This window comes from Mytilus galloprovincialis, chromosome 4 (genome assembly GCF_965363235.1).
Source record: "Mytilus galloprovincialis chromosome 4, xbMytGall1.hap1.1, whole genome shotgun sequence".
Classification (NCBI taxonomy): Eukaryota; Metazoa; Mollusca; class Bivalvia; order Mytilida; family Mytilidae; genus Mytilus; species Mytilus galloprovincialis.
Window position 1 is genome coordinate 14397736 of NC_134841.1, and position 18922 is coordinate 14416657.

The 18922-nt window shown below is 32.3% G+C and overlaps 1 protein-coding gene across 1 annotated transcript; it reads left to right on the forward strand.

Moving 5' to 3' along the window:
* Positions 1-2642: 2642 nt before the first annotated feature.
* On the forward strand, positions 2643-14776 carry LOC143071422 (fibrinogen C domain-containing protein 1-like). Its single transcript, XM_076245689.1, has 5 exons — positions 2643-2771; positions 11508-11656; positions 12580-12676; positions 13520-13684; positions 14392-14776. Exons 1-5 carry the CDS (start codon positions 2708-2710, stop codon positions 14640-14642), a joined length of 726 nt encoding a protein of 241 aa, XP_076101804.1. The 5' UTR covers positions 2643-2707; the 3' UTR covers positions 14643-14776.
* The last annotated feature ends 4146 nt before the right edge of the window (positions 14777-18922 follow it).

The following is an 18922-nucleotide window of genomic DNA, read 5'->3' on the forward strand; positions in this document are numbered from 1 at the left end:
ATGGCGTTGTCAGTTTATTTTCGATTTATGAGTTTGACTATCCTTCTGGTATCTTTAGTCCCTCTTTTACCGGAATATTTTTATTCACTTGATACTTTTCAGAGGACAAACTGACATTTAATTGTCCTGATGATATATTGTTTAAGAAATTTGAATGTTTCTTGCTTTGGAATATTTTATACCTTTGTACATTGATACAGCTACAAATTAGTTGTTACAGTTGCTAGTGGAATGTCAGTTTATAAAATTCAAGTTATACATCCTAATTGTCAACTTTTAGTTGATAAACTATGTAGTTGCACTGAAACATGAAGCCATCAGGCAATTTGACATTGTAACGAAGCACAAAATTAACTAACATAAAAGTAAAACATGTTCTACCAGACTAAAGTATCAATCAGTACACATCCAACGAATTTGGTGTAAACACTTTATAAAATAGCATGACATTTTGCACGCAAACATATTAATAAATTGTATCGACAGAATGAAGGCTCATTAGTTTTTACAACTTTATATCAATACATGCTTGTTATGTTGAAATTGATCACAAGACAATTTTAGGGTCGTCAAGTTGTTTACTTATTCCTTATTCGTTACTCATTCCTTATTCGTTAGTCATTCCTTATTCGTTACTCATTCCTTATTCGTTACTTATTCCTTATTTCTTATCCCTTGTTCGTTACCTATTTTATACTTATTCCTTATTCCTTATTCATTACTTATTCGATTTTTAATATCTTTCCCCCTTTTTAAATGGTTTATATTCTTATTTTTGTAATAGGTTCTTATTTTGTTGAGGTGAAATTACCCTTTTAACACATATGTATCCGTTTTTGTGCTCAACCAATCCCCTGCTTCTTTTTACATTTAACACCTTTTTGTTCCTTATTCGTTTTAAATGTTCTACCTTTTAGCTGCTTTATTTCCGTGTGTCTGGAGTTGGCACCTTTTACAAAATACCTTTTGGAATTTTATTTCTTGTCTATGGTGGTAACTGTGGATTCTTAGAGGTGAAATAACCCTATTAGCGCGTATGCACCCGTTTCAGCTCTCGACTAATACCTTGTTACTTATTCGTTTCTTATTCACTGTTTATCGTTGCATCTTTTTAATGTTGAATTTTCTTTTATTTTCTTGTATCTGGTGGTAGTTGTGGGTTTGTAGAGATAAAAGAACCCTTTTACTAGATTTAACCTTTTTATAACTTGGGTGCGTATGTATGGGACGAGTTGGTAATGGGGTGATTTGTGATAAATTGAAACTTAAGTTACCTTAGTACTGCTCATTACTTTCCTCGGCATGAATATTGTACTGAATTCGAGTTATAATATACCTTTGTTTTATGTAGAAGAACTACTATAGGTTGCATTTCTTTAAATATTGACAATGCATTTACCCATAGGAACTCCCTTTATGGCTAAATGCGTACCACTTTTACTATGAAGCTTCAACGTTTATATGCCCCGAACTTCAAAGATTTTAAACTAACACTGAATTTCTTAACTACCCCTACCTCGACTGTAGGGTAACCACAGATTTCAATACAAACAATATTCACATGTATATTTACTGGTAACATTTCCAAGTTATGTCTCTATGAGATGCAACCTACATATCAGAACTGGGAACCAGTATGTAAACAAAATTAATTATCTATGAATATTCTAAATCTCCCTAAAAGAGGCGTGGTTTGAGAAACAGCTGTATTTACAAAGTGCAACCTATAAGCACAACGGTCTTTTTTATTTTTTTTATAAGTAGACTTATTGAAAATAGCCGTTGATAATTTATTTGATATTCAAATAATGATATAAATAAAAATGAACATTAAATTATTCATTTAGAATAGAAATAATTAAAAATTCTTAACAAATGTAGGAGTCATTTTGTTTATCGGGAAAATTTTCGTGAAATAATAACTAACAGTGATCAAGCATTGTGATCAGATCGTGAATGATCTGGTGTAGGATCGTAAATGAATGAATTGGCGCACACGACTTTCAAACTTGTGCGCATGACTTTCTTACTTGTGTGCATGTCTTTTAAACTTGTATGCATGCCTTTCAAACTTGTGTGCATGACTTTAAACTTGTGTGCATGACTTTCAAATTTGTTCGTATGAATTTAAAATTGGCGGGCACACCTTTCAAATTGGTGCACACGACTTCAGACTCGTGTGCACCAGTTTAAAAGTCGAGAGTACCAGATTTTGAAAGTTATGCGCACCAGTTTTTTTATGTTAGTTGCATGACTTTCCAAACAAGTAAGCGACCCTTTAGTGTATCAACTGTTTCTTCAGAACTGCGATGTGTCTTCAATAAAACCCTCAAGAAAGTTGTTAAAAAACAGAATGTGTTATTTTCACAAGCCCTATGGCTCAACTTTATTTAGGCATGCCGGTTACCAAATGGAGGATATAACCTCAAAACATTACCAAATAATGATATACTAGTATGTAAAATACATAAAAGCTTCTATGAATAGAGTTTTTGAATTAAATGCAATTGTGTTAACGCGTTCTCAAACCAAACACGACACGTTTTTACTTTAAATGATACATGAGCAATAAATGTAGATCTGCATTATTTTTCTCACAAGTATTTACCCTCATATACACTACACGTTTCCGGTGCGTATTACATTGCGCAGTTTAGTTATTATACTACGACGTAAAACTCTTCGTTTGAGTGTTGTATCCACCAAGATGTGGTACTTTGTGATGTTAATTTGTTTGGTAATCGTACTGGTAAATTCTATTAGCGTTTCCAGTGAGTATTATAAAAATAAGCTATAAAAGTAAATTATGTTAGCGTTTCTGGTGAGTATTAAAAGAATAAGTTATAAGAGAAAATTCTGATTGTAAATTATGTTAGCGTTTCTGGTGAGTATTATAAGAATAAGTTATAAGAGAAAATTCTGATTGCTATTCCAGTGTGTATTATAAAGTATAAGCGATAAAAGGCATTTATGTGAGGGTTTTCAGTCAGTGGCTTTTATCAGAATATGTTATAAGGCTAGCCATTAAACCAGGTTTCAACCCGCCAAATTGTCTTAAAATGCCCTGTACAAAGTCAGAAATATGCAGTTCTCAAATAGTCCTTTTCTTGTGTATGTTGGGGTATGTATTTGTAGCTGTTCAGTGTTTCTGTTATCCCGTTGTTTTCTACTTATAGTTGATATAATTCCACGATTTTTGTTTATGACCTGAATTTGTTTTCGCTTAATTGATTTATAACTATTGAACAGCGATAAATTACTGTTGCCTCGTTAAGGATGAATTATATCTGCATTTTAGTGAGTATTGTTAAAAATAAGTGACTAGAGTATAAATCCTGTTAGCGTTTCCAGTGAATATTATCAAAATAAATTATAGTACATTAATCACAGTTAACAAAAATATCTATCTTACATTGGGGTTCGTGTTGCTTATTCTTTAGTTTTCTATGTTGTGTCATGTGTACTATTGTTTGTCTGTTTGTCTTTTTCATTTTTAGCCATGGCGTTGTCAGTTTATTATGCGTAAATGTGGTGTTAATTACTAATTTGTCAGCTTTAGTTTCGAAAGAATGAACAGTGTTTGAAGGTGTTACTTAATGTTAAGGTTTGTTATTATTCGAACTAAGACAAACTCAAAAAGTAAAATACAAACTATCTTTATTAAGGATAGATTCCTCCCAGTTGCCAGTGCTTTACGACTTGTGAAAATATAGATAATAAACAATCCTGGTTATAAATGGCGCGTTGGTACTTAGATTGCGACTCCTTCAGGCAAAATTGAATCAAGGTATTTTCGGCTGTCCTATTTTTTTCATCTTTATGTTTATTTAATGTGTTTTGTTTTGTATTCAGCTTTCAAACTTTAAGTGTAAAGCGCATGAGAATAAGATTATTTCGTGTGAATTGAACTCGATATAATACGTCTGTATTTTAGCATTTTGGTGTTCGGTTATTCTAATTTCAAAATCTATATTTCGTTCCGTTATTATGCTAATACATTAATAGTATATTGACGTTTAAAACTCTTAGCTACTATAGATTTGTACATAAATCATATATAATGACCGAATATTCGGAAGTTCCTGACAGCCATAACTAATTTAAGTTTTCAGTTTAACAGTATTTAGTTGTTGAAATTAATTTTTTGTTCGGCTCCTCTTTTTGATGCATGTTCATTTTTTCTTAATTCGGGGAATTGATATGACCATTGTTTTTCACTCGTGGTTGGTTGATTACGTCTGATTTTGTCGGTGTTTATGTCATACCCCGTTTTAAAGTAACCTTGAAATTCGATAGTTTTGTTATACTTTCTGTCTAAGTACTTGACTTTATTTTTGAACTATTTAACTCCTTACATCCACTGTAAAAATGATGTTTGCTTCTGTATGTGACACAATGTGATTTAAACCACCCGAATGATGTCAGAATTTCCGATTTTATGTTGTTTGAGAAGAAAAACTTTACATCCCTTATTGCACATCATACACATCATTTTGACAGATTCTCACGCTTGCATATAATGTGCCAGTTGTAATTTAAGTAGAAACATCTTAAATAGATACTCTAAATTTATAATTATAAAAAAAATTATATAACTAAGTGGATGTAAAAATATGATATCGTCATCAATTCTGACCTTAGGGCAAATTTTGACAACGTGAGACCTAAACTCAAACAATTTTAGAGGGTTTAATCAGATGATACCAGACATAGTTTTTCCCTGTATTTTGGAAAGTAGCTGGATAATTGTATCCTCTGAATTGTTAAATTTAATGCAACTTTCTTTTTTGTTTTTGTTGTTTTTGTATTTTATCAGAATTTCAATTAAAGTTAAAACATATCCATACTCGCATTTATCGTAATAGACATCAGAAGTATATCGCTGTTAAAAAATCATAAATTGATTGAGAGAAAACAAATCCAGCTTACAAACTTAAATCAAGGGAAACACATCAACTATAAGATGAAAACAACGGAACAACAGAAAACCTGAAGTGCAACAAAAACAAACGCTAATATACATAAAAACGGACTGTTTGATAACCCTGCCATATTCCTTACTTGACACAGGACATTTTAAGAAAACATGTTTTTATGGATAGCAATATATAAACCAATCCCAAATTTAAGCACTGAGTAGAAAAATGGCGCTAGACTACATTTTTCGTGCTATCAAATGTCTTACCAATATCATTAATTTAGTCAATATTATTCACCATAAATAAATCCAAGTCTAACATTGTTGACCAAAAGACATTTAAAAAGAGAAATATCTGGAAATTTTAAGTCCGTCTTATTTTCTCTTCAATTTATCTCAAAAGACAAAGAACTGAATCTTCGTTCTCTCTACTGGATACCAAATTTCATACGTGCCCTTACAAACAACGCTATATTTCTAGTTCCTTAGAATTCTTTACGAAGCTTGTTTCCAAATAACGGACCTGTGATATCAATCAAAACCAAGGATCAGATTCACACTCTTCACACAATAAGTATCAACAATTTTTACTCTTAACAAAAGTGATCTTTATTCAAAACTTGAAGACAGGTGCACAGAATAAGTTTTATAAAATATGAATGACACACATTTTAAAGTTTGAGAGAGAAGATACCAACTGAAGGTGGTTATTAAAATATGTAGTACAAAGATAAGTATAACAGCACCATGGCCAAGAAAATTACACACAATCTCATGATGAGTCTTATGTAGACGAAACGCGCGTCTGGCGTACTAAATTATAATCCTGGTACCTTTGATAACTATCATACATTTCAATGAACTTTTGAGTAACACAAACTAACAAAAAATGAGCTGAAGTAATTTTGCTGCGGGAGATAAACAGCTAGTGATCCGTAAGTCGAACCAGTCGTATTGCTCGAGGAAAGGATAATTTTGGCAATTATTCGCATACGGGGGTATTATAAACAATGGTTATGTACTTGTGACACATGTCTATGGCTCCTATAAAACTATATCAGAGATTGATTAAACTAAAATATTAAACTAACACGACGGATGCCACATATGGAGTAGGATCTTTTGGGCACCTGAGATCCCTCCAGTTTTTGGTGGGGTTCGTGTTATAGTTTTCTATGTTGTGTATTGTGTACTATTATTTGTCTGTTTGTGTCTTTTTCCTTGTTAGCCATGGCGTTGTCAGTTTTTTTCCGATCTATGAGTTTGACTGTCCCTCTGGTATATTTCGCCCCTCCTGTATAGACAGTAATTTAATAAAACATACAGATCCTCACAGTAAGTTTTCTGAAGCTGAAATAACCAAGATGAGTGTGTTTTATCGAAATCATATTGGTTGTGTTATGTGGCAGTCTTAAATATCATAAAGACGATATTTCATGCAAACCCTTGTCACTGAGACGTTTCTTTGTTCGTATGAGGTAGATGCATAAGATTGGGAAGGGGATCGGGATTCTTGACGAGAAAAAAAGATATGAGTAGATACTACACGACTGATCTAATTTTCTTGCCGACTGATTTCAACTCAAATTTAGTATGTTTTTCTGACGCTTTATGTGTTGATTTTTTTTTATATTCTATTTAAAAATCAGAGTAATTTGTATTTTAGTGTCATGGTCTAGCATATTCTTTCAGATTTTATTTTTTGCATTTTACATGCACTCAATTTAATATAAACTAATGTCTTATGATTTCGGTAATGTTTAATGTTATAATAAAAGAGGGACGAAAGATACCAAAGGGACAGTCAAACTCATAAATCTAAAACAAACTGACAACGCCATGGCTAAAAATGAAAAAGACAAACAGAAAAACAACAGCACACATGACACAACATAGAAAACTAAAGAATAAACAACACGAACCCCACCAAAAACTAGGGGTGATCTCAGGTGCTCCGGAAGGGTAAGCAGATCCTGCTCCACATGTGGCACCCGTCGTGTTGCTTATGTGATTACAAATCTGGTAAATAGTCTAATTCGGTAGGTCACATTCATGATAAATATATATACAAATATGCTAATACCTGAAAATGATCACCGAGTATCATTAATCGGATTTAGATATAATCAACAGAGAAAAAAAAACACATTATAAATTTTATGCGTCCGAAGTGCTTTTCTGGATTTACTACTCAGTCTATGGAAGAAGCGATTCGATAAAAACTTTTCTTATATCAACGAGCGATATTGTCTTATATCAACGAGTTGCATTGTGGAAAATTTCAGACGAATGTTAGCATTTGTACGAAGAAAGGCAGACTTCTCGGTATAAAGAAATGACTCTTTTCTTAAAACAGGGTGACATTTAACACGACATACGTCTGGCGTATAATTTCCATGAATTATTTTATGTAATAACAGGCAAGGTGTATTTAAACGAGAAAATTGAATTGTTGAATAAATGAAACATAAATGCACGATTATTCATTTGTAGATGTACACATTCTATAAATATCATGTAGCAAATTCAGTGGAATGCAATTGAGATGAATTCAATTGTTTGCTAAGCCAAAATCACCTATAAGTCAAAGATACTGCTATATTTTATTATATCAATGCGATATTTGTCTTATATCATAGCGATGATTTTTTAATATCAAAAATTTATAAATGCGATACTTTTCTAATATAACTGCTATAGTTTTCTAATATAAAATGAATACGATGACACGTCACAATGCATGTCAAGAAAACTGCCAACATGATTCACAAACTTAGATCATGACCGGTTTAATGTTTTAGGATCAATATCACTAAAATTTCGTAACTGTAACAAAATTAACGCTTACATGAACTTATCATTTCGAAAATGTTGCTTGACCCTATTGATAGTTGAAAGTGTTAACAACCTGTTCAGTCTATTGTTTTCAATCACATGCTTCAAAGTCATGTGAAACGAGTGAGTGATGAAAAATAATGTTTATCCAATTCTTGAACCAATACATGTATATATCGTAAACTTAGTCCTCTGTGCACAATTTTATCAATTTTTTACGCAAATATATCGTATAATCGTCAATTCTTTTTTCTCTCTGTCTGTTATGATTTGACAAATATGGCTGCTCATTAAAATGTATAATCAGATAATTGTTTATTTTAATGACAGATCCATGTGTATTGCGATCACCGGATTTTTACGAGGAGGCTCACGCTCAGGTCACTATGCATACGGAAAATAGGTCGATGAATTGCTTCCTGGAAGCAAGCAATTACATATGTGTACACTTCTTCTAAATGTGGAAAAATTAAAGAATTTTCCTCAGAAAAAAGCATATGTATATAAGTTGTATAATGAAAACTATCCATTTAGTTATAAAAAACATATGCATATTTTTTTTTAATTTGAGGTTTCTTATGACTTTAACCAACTAATTCTAATTGAAGTGATGATGCAATGGCGGAATTTAAATGCGGTTACAAATAGTCTACCGACCTATTAGATTCTAATATACTGGTCACACTGCTATAGCCTATCCACCTTAGTAATATCGAAATAGACAAAAAATATCATTACTTAAAAGAAACATTCATTCAAACAATCCAATCCAATACAGCTCCAAATTACTATGAATATTCAAATGGTAAAATAAATACTCCAAACAAATTAAAATGTACAAATGCTGATGTCCTGAACTTTGAAGATACCAACTGAGTAGCCTCAGACTATAAATTGGACAACTTCAGATACAACGAAAATCAAAAATCTTGTCAAACAGAAAATGTATTTATTATTAACATAGAAAAAAATATTGAGAAGGAAAACAGTTCTTTTTGGATATCAAAGACTTTTCCCGTTGGTAAATCGATATCTCTATGAACATAATCAGCTCGCCGCGTGGACGCTCTTTTACATCGCGATGTCCGTGAGTGCATTCCGATGTATTGTTGCCACATAGATTTCACTTTCGTTTTTGACTAGTAACAGATCGTATAAATACGCGAACATTTCTTAGTGCAAACTAACAATCCGTATCGCTTGTTATAAATTTATTTCTTCAATGAATACTAAAACAAATGTTTAGAACACAAATAAATAAGATGTAAATGTCTTTTGACGTTAGAAATGAGTATATATCTTTTTTATATTTATAAATTTAGATCGTTCAGTTGGAGGACTGGAAAGCATTTATTTATAAGGGGAAATTTTAAAGATTTATAGCTATAAGAAGATGGTGCATGAGTTCGAATTAGACAACTTTCCATCAAAGTAATAATTTGTTTAAAGTAAACCATTATAGATCAACGTAGGGCATTAAACACGGAGTCTTGGCTAGTGTTAAACCATTCAAACAGGAAAACCAACGGTCTATTTTGTATAAAAAAGGAAATTCAAAAGTACAGGTCAGATTTTGTCGAATCAATCTGAACGAGGACAGTATGATTCATCTTTGTCACAAGTTAGTTTCATTGTTATCAATAAAGAAAGTCTTCCATGCGTGCGTTGCGAGCATATCTGATATATATTATTTCGGTGCGTTCATTATAAAATTTGCTAAATGTTATATATGTGAACAATCATTTTGATACTTAGCTATTTGGTTACGACATTGTTAATTAAACCCTTATTTGCTTAGTTTTGCTTCTAAAACCAGTTGATAAATTAGTAAGATGTTACCAAGAACCAATTTGAATTTTTAGTAATGGTCATAAAACTGCTTATTTACATACAATACTACTAAGAAGTAAAATCACAAAAATACTGAACTCCGAAGAAAATTCAAAACAGAAAGTCCCTTATCAAATGGTAAAATCAAATGATAAAACACACCAAACGAATGGATAACAACTATCATGTTTCTGACTCGGTACTGGCATTTTTCAAATTTTGAAAATGGTGGATTGAACCTGGTTTTATAGCACTTAACCTCTCACGTGTATGACAGTCTCATCAAATTCTGTCATATTTACAACGATGTGTGAACAAAACAGACATAATAGGTAAAATTGTCAAAATATGGGTACAGCAGTCTAATATTAGTACTAATTAGTACTAATATTGATATAAAAAAATACTGCTATGATATTTTAAAAGTATCGCATTGATATAAGAACTAATAGCATTTGTTTATTTATGTATATAAGAAAAACACAGCACTTCAAATTTTACACGGACATAAACTTTAGCTTCTAACTAACTGTATATTTAGACTCAATTGTTGTTTATATTTGAACAATAAGTTTTAAAGTTAGTTTTTTCTTAATTTTTCGTTGCCGAAAACAACATTTTCAGCATGGAATGTCTGCATATTTACAATATTTACAATTGATATTAGAAAATATCGATATGTGATATAAGAAAAGTTTTATCGATACGCTTCTTTCATAGACTGCTACTAGTACTAGTGAATCAGAAAAAAAAGCTTTTTAAAGGGGGTCAGAATTTAGTTAAAAGGTAAAATCAGAAAAATACTGAACTCCGTAGAAAATACAAAACGGAAATAAAATGGAAAAACCAAAAGCCGAAACACACCAAACGAATGGATAACAACTGTCTTATTCATAACTTGGTACAGCTTATTTCTATTTTTATTGTGTAGTGTTTTGTGGACTTATTTTTAATTTGCACTTATGCCTTCTAACTTTGGTGTTATAGATCCCTTTTTTATTCTTATTTTACATAATTTGATTGGCCTCTTGGTACCTTACATATCAAATGTTTTTAGACTTTCCATTCATTTATAAAAAATATATATATATACATAGCCAATATCTCTTTAACTGAAAAGTACCATGAAAAACAAATCGATTTAAAGTGGTATTTTCGAAATTTTCTCAGAACTGTTTACAAATATTGATAGCGGTAAATAAATGAATTGCAAATTGATATAAACCATTGCTGTGCCTATTGCAATTTTCATTGTTAATTTTATGTATTATATCAATCTGAAGTGTCGATCCTTCTCAAAAAAGTTTTTTTTTAAATTCTTCTGATTGTAGCAGCATTATTGTAGAATATTGAACGCTTACAATTGTTTATAACTGTATCTCATTCTAAAGGTGCAAGTCACGAGCCAGAAGCCGGTAATGTAATGGTGTACGTTGGTTGTTGTCTGCTATAATTATTTGTTGTTTACTGTATAAATCATGCCGTTGTTTTTCTCTTTTTTTTTCATCCCAGAGCCTTACAAAACTTGAATACGGTATGAAGTTTACTCATTGTTGAAGGCTTAACAATGACCTGAATTAGTTCACATCCTTTTTTGTGATTTGTTTGTGGACAGTTGCAAAATTGGCAATCGTGCAACATCTCCAAATAGGTATTTGATTTCTTTTTAATGGTTCGAACACATTCCGTTTTAATGTTTCAAGGATTTGAATATATGTTGAAATGAGCGAAACATTTGGGCAGCAGTAACTGTTGTTTAATGATGTTCAAATATCACAAATCAATTGAAAAAATATAAATCAAGGTAATAGAAAAATAAAAAGGGGATCACAGAATCTCATTCTGAATTAGTACATTTCTCGAAGAACTAACCTAGAAAGATATGATGTTTGCTTATTCTTTATGTGTGATTTAAAATTTATAGGTCGATATAACATCGGTATTCCTTCTGACTGTGGTGACATCGATATAAAGAAAGGTAGTGGTGTGTACATGATTTACCCTGAAGGAGTGGAGGATGGATTCAACGTATATTGTAATATGGAGACGGATAACGTAGGGGGAGGATGGACGGTTAGTAAAATCACCGACTGTTCATATTTTTGTTAGGCTAAAGCATGCGTGAATCACTAAGAGTTGAGTTGATAATTCGCATTTTGCTATGTCATAATCATAATCGTTATAGGAAACGTATCAATTGGAAAAACTATAAACTGCGAATGGGGGTAAAATTGTTGCTTGAAAAATAGAAAGTTCAAAACAATTCATCTAAAATTCATTAGACTTGAGAAGGAAGTCATCTTTAAAAAATTGGAAAACATAGGACTGCTGGAACGCTGTATAGTTGAAACAGGTTCAAAATCTTGCTGAAGCATGACTTCCTTCCATATTGTTTTACGTTTTTTTTTCTTGTGAAGCAAATATTTTTTTTGATATGAGTGTCACTAATGAGTCTTGTGTAGACAAAACGCGCGTCTGGCGTACTAAATTATAATACTGGTACCTTTGATAACTATTTACACCACAAAGTTGATGCCACTGCTGGTGGACGTTTTGTCCCCAAGGGTATCACCAGCCCAGTAGTCGGCACTTCGGTGTTAACATGAATATCAATTATGTGGTCATTTTTATAAATTTCCTATTTACAAAACTTTGAATTAAAGATTTTCTTATCCCAGGCATATTTAACCTTAGCCGTATTTTGCACAACTTTTTGGAATTTAGGATCCTCAATGCTCTTCAACTTTGTACTTTTTTTGGTTTTCTTAAATTGACAATAAAAGTGGGGAATGTGTCAAAGAGACAACAACCCGACCATAGAACAGACAACAGCAGAAGGTCACCAATGATCCTTCAATGCAGCGAGAAACTCCCGCAACCGGAGGCGCACTTATGTAGACGAAACGTGCATCTGACTTACTAAATTATAACCCTGGAATCTTTGAAGACTATAATGGATATTGCAAATAATGATGCGAATCTCTTTACAACCCTAGGTATTCCAACAACGGCTAAATGGTGAGGTTGATTTTTACAGAGGATGGAATGATTATAAATTTGGGTTTGGAACTTTGGACGGAGAACACTGGCTTGGTACGTTTCCTCGTAATTTGTTTTACATGCTATAATTATACAATCTCAAATAATTAATGATCTTTAACAGTCGAGAAAACTCATAATATTCCTGTTTAACGGTAAAGTTAGAAGATCTGACTTCATGATCATAGGAAACAGATATTTTTTGGTAATGTTTGTAAAAGAGGGACGAAAGATACCAACGGGACAGTCAAACTCATAAATCTAAAATAGACTAACAACGCCATGGCTAAAAATGAAAAAGACAAACAGACAAACAATAGTACACATGACACAACATAGAAAACTAAAGAATAAACAACACGAACCCCGCCAAAAACTAAGGGTGATCTCAGGTGCTCCGGAAGGGTAGGCAGATCCTGCTCCACATGTGGCACCCGTCGTGTTGCTTGTGTGATAACAAATCCGGTAAAAAGTCTAATTCGGTAGGTCACATTCATGAAAGGGAAGGGGATGGTAGTTACGACGTAAGGAACATATCCGATATCAGTTGTGAAACGGTTATTCCATAACGGTCAACCAACTCAAGATGGCGTCCGTAAAATTTACGAACGGATAATTTCAATATTGTAAAAGTTTCTCGTTTGTTGTCATACACTACTGTTTCCTCGAAAGCTGTTATGTAGTAGTTGTTTCTAAGTTTTTATTAAACATACAGATACGCTTTCATTTGAGAGATTTAAAAAGAAATCAATGCATATCTCTTGAGCATGCCAATTGGATTTTTTAAGTTGGCATAGAAAATAATCGGCAAAGTTGCATTTAACTCATATAATACATTATAATATACATTACTATTATGTATTATCAATAAAAATTGTTTTGATATATTACATACAGGTAATAAAAATCTCAATATTCTTACAACCCAAGACAAGTACGAACTTTTAATCACGATGCAGGACTTTACCAATCATACTGGATATGCAAAATATGCAAATTTCAAAATCGAGAAGGAAGAATTAAAATTTAAGATGACCATTGCAGCCTATACTGGCAACGTTGGTATGTTTATCAAATTAGATTTATATCAATTTGGTTTGTGCTGAAAATATTTTTTGGCATGATTGGGATATGTTTCATTGACATCACCTTTCATTGCCATGTACGAAACACTTCCTTCTCTTCTTTGTAAAATAACTCTAGACCTATTTGAAGAAAACAGAAAATGAAAAGCGACCTTAATTCTATATTTTCCGTGGGAAAAATAAATCCATATATTTTTTTTTAAAACTTCATGAAGGAGTCACAAATGTCGTTAATGTTGATAAAACATGGATGCAAACAAATTAATAGTGAGCATATTGTGTGTTTAAGCAAGGATTTGTATACTCTAGATTAGTTCATCACTTCATTTAAATATAATTTTATTTCATTTACACCTTGAATTTAAGTTGTCATCAAATTATAAATGATAAGAAAAGGAACGTCGTTATTTACGGAACATGATAATGAGCCTGTTTTCCAATTCCCGTAATTGACCCTATAATTAGAGTTCCCTTTTTAGTTATTACCCTTCTGAAGGATATAAGTTTTTATTTAAGATGGAGAGCTAGCAGACAGTACAATTTTGTCCGGTATAGAACCCGTCTACGATTGACAAAGGGAAGATATTTGTTTAAAACGTGTGTAATAACAGAATGAATCGGTTATTGATTCTGTTATCCTTTATTTATTGGTAAATTGACTATTAACACCTACTTTTTTCAAAGGTGATTCACTTAGCGGCCATAATGGGAAGAACTTTACTACGAAAGACCAGGATAACGACCAGAATGAAAGCAACTGTGCTTCCTTATATAAAGGTGCATGGTGGTACACATCCTGCCATGCTTCAAACTTGAATGGGCAGTATCTTGGCGGGAAACACACTTCGTTCGCTGATGGCATTAATTGGCAAGCTTGGAAAGGCCATCACTACTCATTAAAGACAACCAACATGATGATTCGAAAGAAAAAATAAAAAACCTTTGCAAAATTTGTAATTTATCGAAATGTCTTTTTTAATTGCAATTCATTACAAGGTATAGTTTAGGTGAGGCTAAACAAATTAGAGTTAAACAGATCGAAATTATTCAACATTTGAATAAAATGAAATGAAAAAGATTTGTTTTTATTTTCCTGAAAAAAAGGTTTGAATGATCAAGCACACAAGAAAAGAACCAAACAAATTTGGGTAATAATTATACATTTTTCTGATGATATGAAAAGAAAGAGATGTGGTATGAATGACATTAATATATCTACCAGAGAACAAAGGACGAGGATTGTAAACAACTACAGATTACTTTTATGAATGTGACCTAACGAATTAGACTATTTACCGGATTTGGTATAACAAGAGCAACACGACGGGTGCCACATGTGGAGCAGAATCTGCCTATTACCTGTCCGGAGCACCTGAGATCACCCCTAGTTTTTGGCGGGGTTCGTGTTGCTTATTCTTTAGTTTTCTATGTTGTGTCATGTGTACTATTGTTTGTCTGTTTGTCTTTTTCATTTTTAGCCATGGCGTTGTCAGTTTATTTTCGATTTATGAGTTTGACTTTCCCTCTGGTATCTTTAGTGCCTCTTTTACCGGAATATTTTTATCCACTTGGTACTTTTCAGAGGACAAACTGACATTTAATTGTCCTTATGATATACTGTTGAAGAAATTTGAGTGTTTCTTGCTTTGGAATATTTTACACCTTTGTACATTGATACAGCTACAAATTGGTTGTTACAGTTGCTAGTGGAATGTCAGTTTATAAAATCCAAGTTATACATCCTAATTGTCAACTTTTAGTTGATAAACTATGTAGTTGCACTGAAACATGAAGCCATCAGGCAATTTGACATTGTAACGAAGCACAAAAAGATGTAAAACATGTTCTACCAGACTAAAATATCACATCCACGTCCACATCCAACGAATTTGGTGTAAACACTTTATAAAATAGCATGACATTTTGCAACGCTAACATATTAGTAAATTATATCGACAGAATGAAGACTTCATACCAATACATGTTTGTTATGTTATAATTGATCACAAGACAATTTTAGGATCGTCAAGTTGGTTACTTATTCCTTATTAAGGTCTTTCCTTTCTTAATGGAAAGACCTTACTGTATTTCGTTTGTTTATTATTAGGTCTTTCCACTTTTCTGTGGAAAGACCTATTGTTTTTCTTCTGATTATTTTTTTTCTTCCGCCTAATTTTGTTCTTGCGATAAATATTTGTTTCGCAATATGTCGCTTAGATATTTGGTAAATGATATCGAACAGTTTATGCGCTTTTGAAATTTACCCTGCGTAACCGAATACTTTTCTTTGTAGAAGTTATCTCCCCAAACACTGTTTTCCTTGTGATCACGACTCCTTCGCTAACGTAAAAGATTACACAAATTTTTTTTATAAAATTGCTCGTTATATCCTAAGCATGATTTGTCTAATTTCGACCGAAGCAATATGAACGCTCCATATGAGAGTTATTTCCCCTTTTGTATTTGAAATTTTGAAATGTATTTTAAACTGGAACACCATAAGTGATAGAGACCTAGGATCTTTTGATTTGAGGTCCTTGGTCCAAAAAAATGAAAATTAGGTCAAGGTCAAAGGTCAAGGCCATTTTCTAATTTTTGAATTAGGCTTATTTCCACTCATTCCCAGAAACTGTATAAGATATCGACAAATTGTTTTAACTAAATTGTTAGTTGCGACATGTCGTAACTTAATAATTTTAGTTGAAAGGGTGCGTAGACAATGAATGGGAGTTTTTGCCCCTATCATATCTAAAATTATGTGTAAAGTGATATAACTTATTAATCATACATATTAGAGACCTAGGGTCTTTTGATTTGAGATCCTCAGTTTGTGACCTTGAAATTGAGGTCAAGGTCATAGGTTTATTTGACGTTCTATATTTTGACCTTTGCTTTAAATTCATATCTATACATCATAAAGCCATATGAACTGACATTTTAGACTGATTTTTAATATTTTAATATCAAAATAGATATTAACTGGTGGAAAGACCTTCAATTGTTCTCTGAACAATTGCTTTTTAATTATTATTCTTTTTCTTCCGCCGTTTTCAAAAAGTCAAAAGTCAAGAAAAGGACGCAACATATCCAAATGATCTTTGGTGCTATGTATCAGGGGTATAACATCTATCTTGTATTAGAAGAACCATGATTTACTATTTACCTTATAGGAGTTATCTCCCCAATTACAAAAAAAAAACTGTTATCACTTATCACTACTCCTCATAAACTATAAGACTTAGCGGCAAATGTTTTTTTTTTAAATGTTCCTTGGCAGATGTCGCAACTTCAAATAATTTTAACCGAAGCGATCCAGTGACTTATTATAGGAGTTATTTCCCCTTAAATATTTTACTTTTCGGTATGCATATAAATCTCATGAACCGTAAGTTGTAAAGACCTCGGGTCTTTTGATTTGAGATCAATGGACCATAACTTGAAAACATAGGTCAAGGTCAAAGGTCAAGGTCATATTATGAAACTAAGGTTTCAACTCCCTCAGGCAAAGTTGGCTTTAGATGAATTTGGCTATTTATTTTAGGTATTTTTAACATATAGCTCTTCAACGATTTTCGGTATTTATACATCTTCGGATTTCAAATGTTTGGCTTTGAGCGTTCCTGATGAAGGTAAATCCAGAAAAGCGCTTCGGACGCAATAAATTATTAAACGTGTTGTTTTATATTTTTAATATTTTCACATGTCTTTGATTTCCTTATAATTCTTGAATGGTTATAGATACAGAAAATATAAGTAGTGAAAAATGCTAGGTACTTCAACGGGCAACTTTGTTACGTTATGACTGTATTGGTTTAACCATCATGTAAGGGACATAACCCCCATTTATGGTTTTAAAAAAGCCATTATTAGGCAAAACTCTTAAACAAAAGGTCCTTGACCCAAAGGGTCTTTTGCAATGATATTGTAGAGCAATGACCTTGACGAAGGTCACAAGGTCAAAGGTCAAGGTCGTGTACTAAGAGGCAAATTACGTGATTTTGGCACTATTTAAAGAGTTGTATGTGTTTGAATTCCAACCAACAAACCAACCAATCAATCAATCAATCAATCAATCAATCAATTAATCAGTGCATGCATGTTTCTTTCTCATGTGTTTAATATGGGGTCCAAGATCTTATTTGTTTCTTTGGCTTATTTCAAGACACTATTCAACGGGTTTAATTAATCAATCAAACAATCAATCAATCGATATATATGAAAGTTTATTCATGACAGTATAATTAAAAAAAAAATGGAAGGAAAGACCTATCAATTATTCAAGAAGAATTGAACTTTAATTACTTATTTGTTACTCATTCCTTATTCGATGTATCCTTTTTTGTGCTCAACCAATCCCCTGCTTCTTTTTATTCGATACCTTTTTGTTCCTTATTCGATTTAAATGCGTTCTACCTTTTAGCTGCTTTATTTCCGTGTGTCTGGAGTTTGCACCTTTTACAAAATACCTTTTGGAATTTTATTTCTTGTCTATGGTTGTAACTATGGATTCTTAAAGGTGAAATAACCCTATTAGCGCGTATGTACCCGTTTCAGCTCTCGACTAATACCTTGTTACTTATTCGTTTCTTATTCACTGTTTATTGTTGCATCTTTTTAATGTTGAATTTTCTTTTATTTTCTTGTATCTGGTGGTAGTTGTGGGTTTGTAGAGATAAAAGAACCCTTTTACTGGATTAAACCTTTTATAACTTGGGCGCGTATGTATGGGACGAGTTGGTAATGGGGTGATTTGTGATAGATTGAAACTTAAGTTACCTTAGTACTGCTCATTACTTTCCCCGGCATGAATATTGTACTGAATTCGAGTTATAATATACCTTTATTTTATGTAGAAGAACTACTATATGTTGCATTTCTTTTAATATTGACAATGCATTTACCCATAGGAACTCCCTTTACGGCTAAATGTGTACCACTTTTACTATGAAGCTTCAACGTTTTTATGCCCCGAACTTCAAAGATTTTAAACTAACACTGAATTTCTTAACCACCCCTACCTCGACTGTAGGGTAACCACAGATTTCAATATCAACAATATTCACATGTATATTTACTGGTTACATTTTTAAGTTATGTCTCTATGAGATGCAACCTACATATCAGAACTGGGAACCAGTATGTAAACAAAATTAATTATCTATGAATATTCTAAATCTCCCCAAAAGAGGCGTGGTTTGAGAAACAGCTGTATTTA

What these genes read in the sequence shown, in the direction of transcription:
- LOC143071422 (XM_076245689.1), top strand. Translation starts at nt 2,708, where the DNA reads ATGTGGTACTTTGTGATGTTAATTTGTTTGGTAATCGTACTGGTAAAT. An exon ending in AAATTCTATTAGCGTTTCCA is followed by an intron (nt 2,772 to 11,507) that starts GTGAGTATTATA and finishes TAAAATTTATAG; the next exon opens with GTCGATATAACATCGGTATT. An exon ending in GGACGGAGAACACTGGCTTG is followed by an intron (nt 12,677 to 13,519) that starts GTACGTTTCCTC and finishes TATTACATACAG; the next exon opens with GTAATAAAAATCTCAATATT.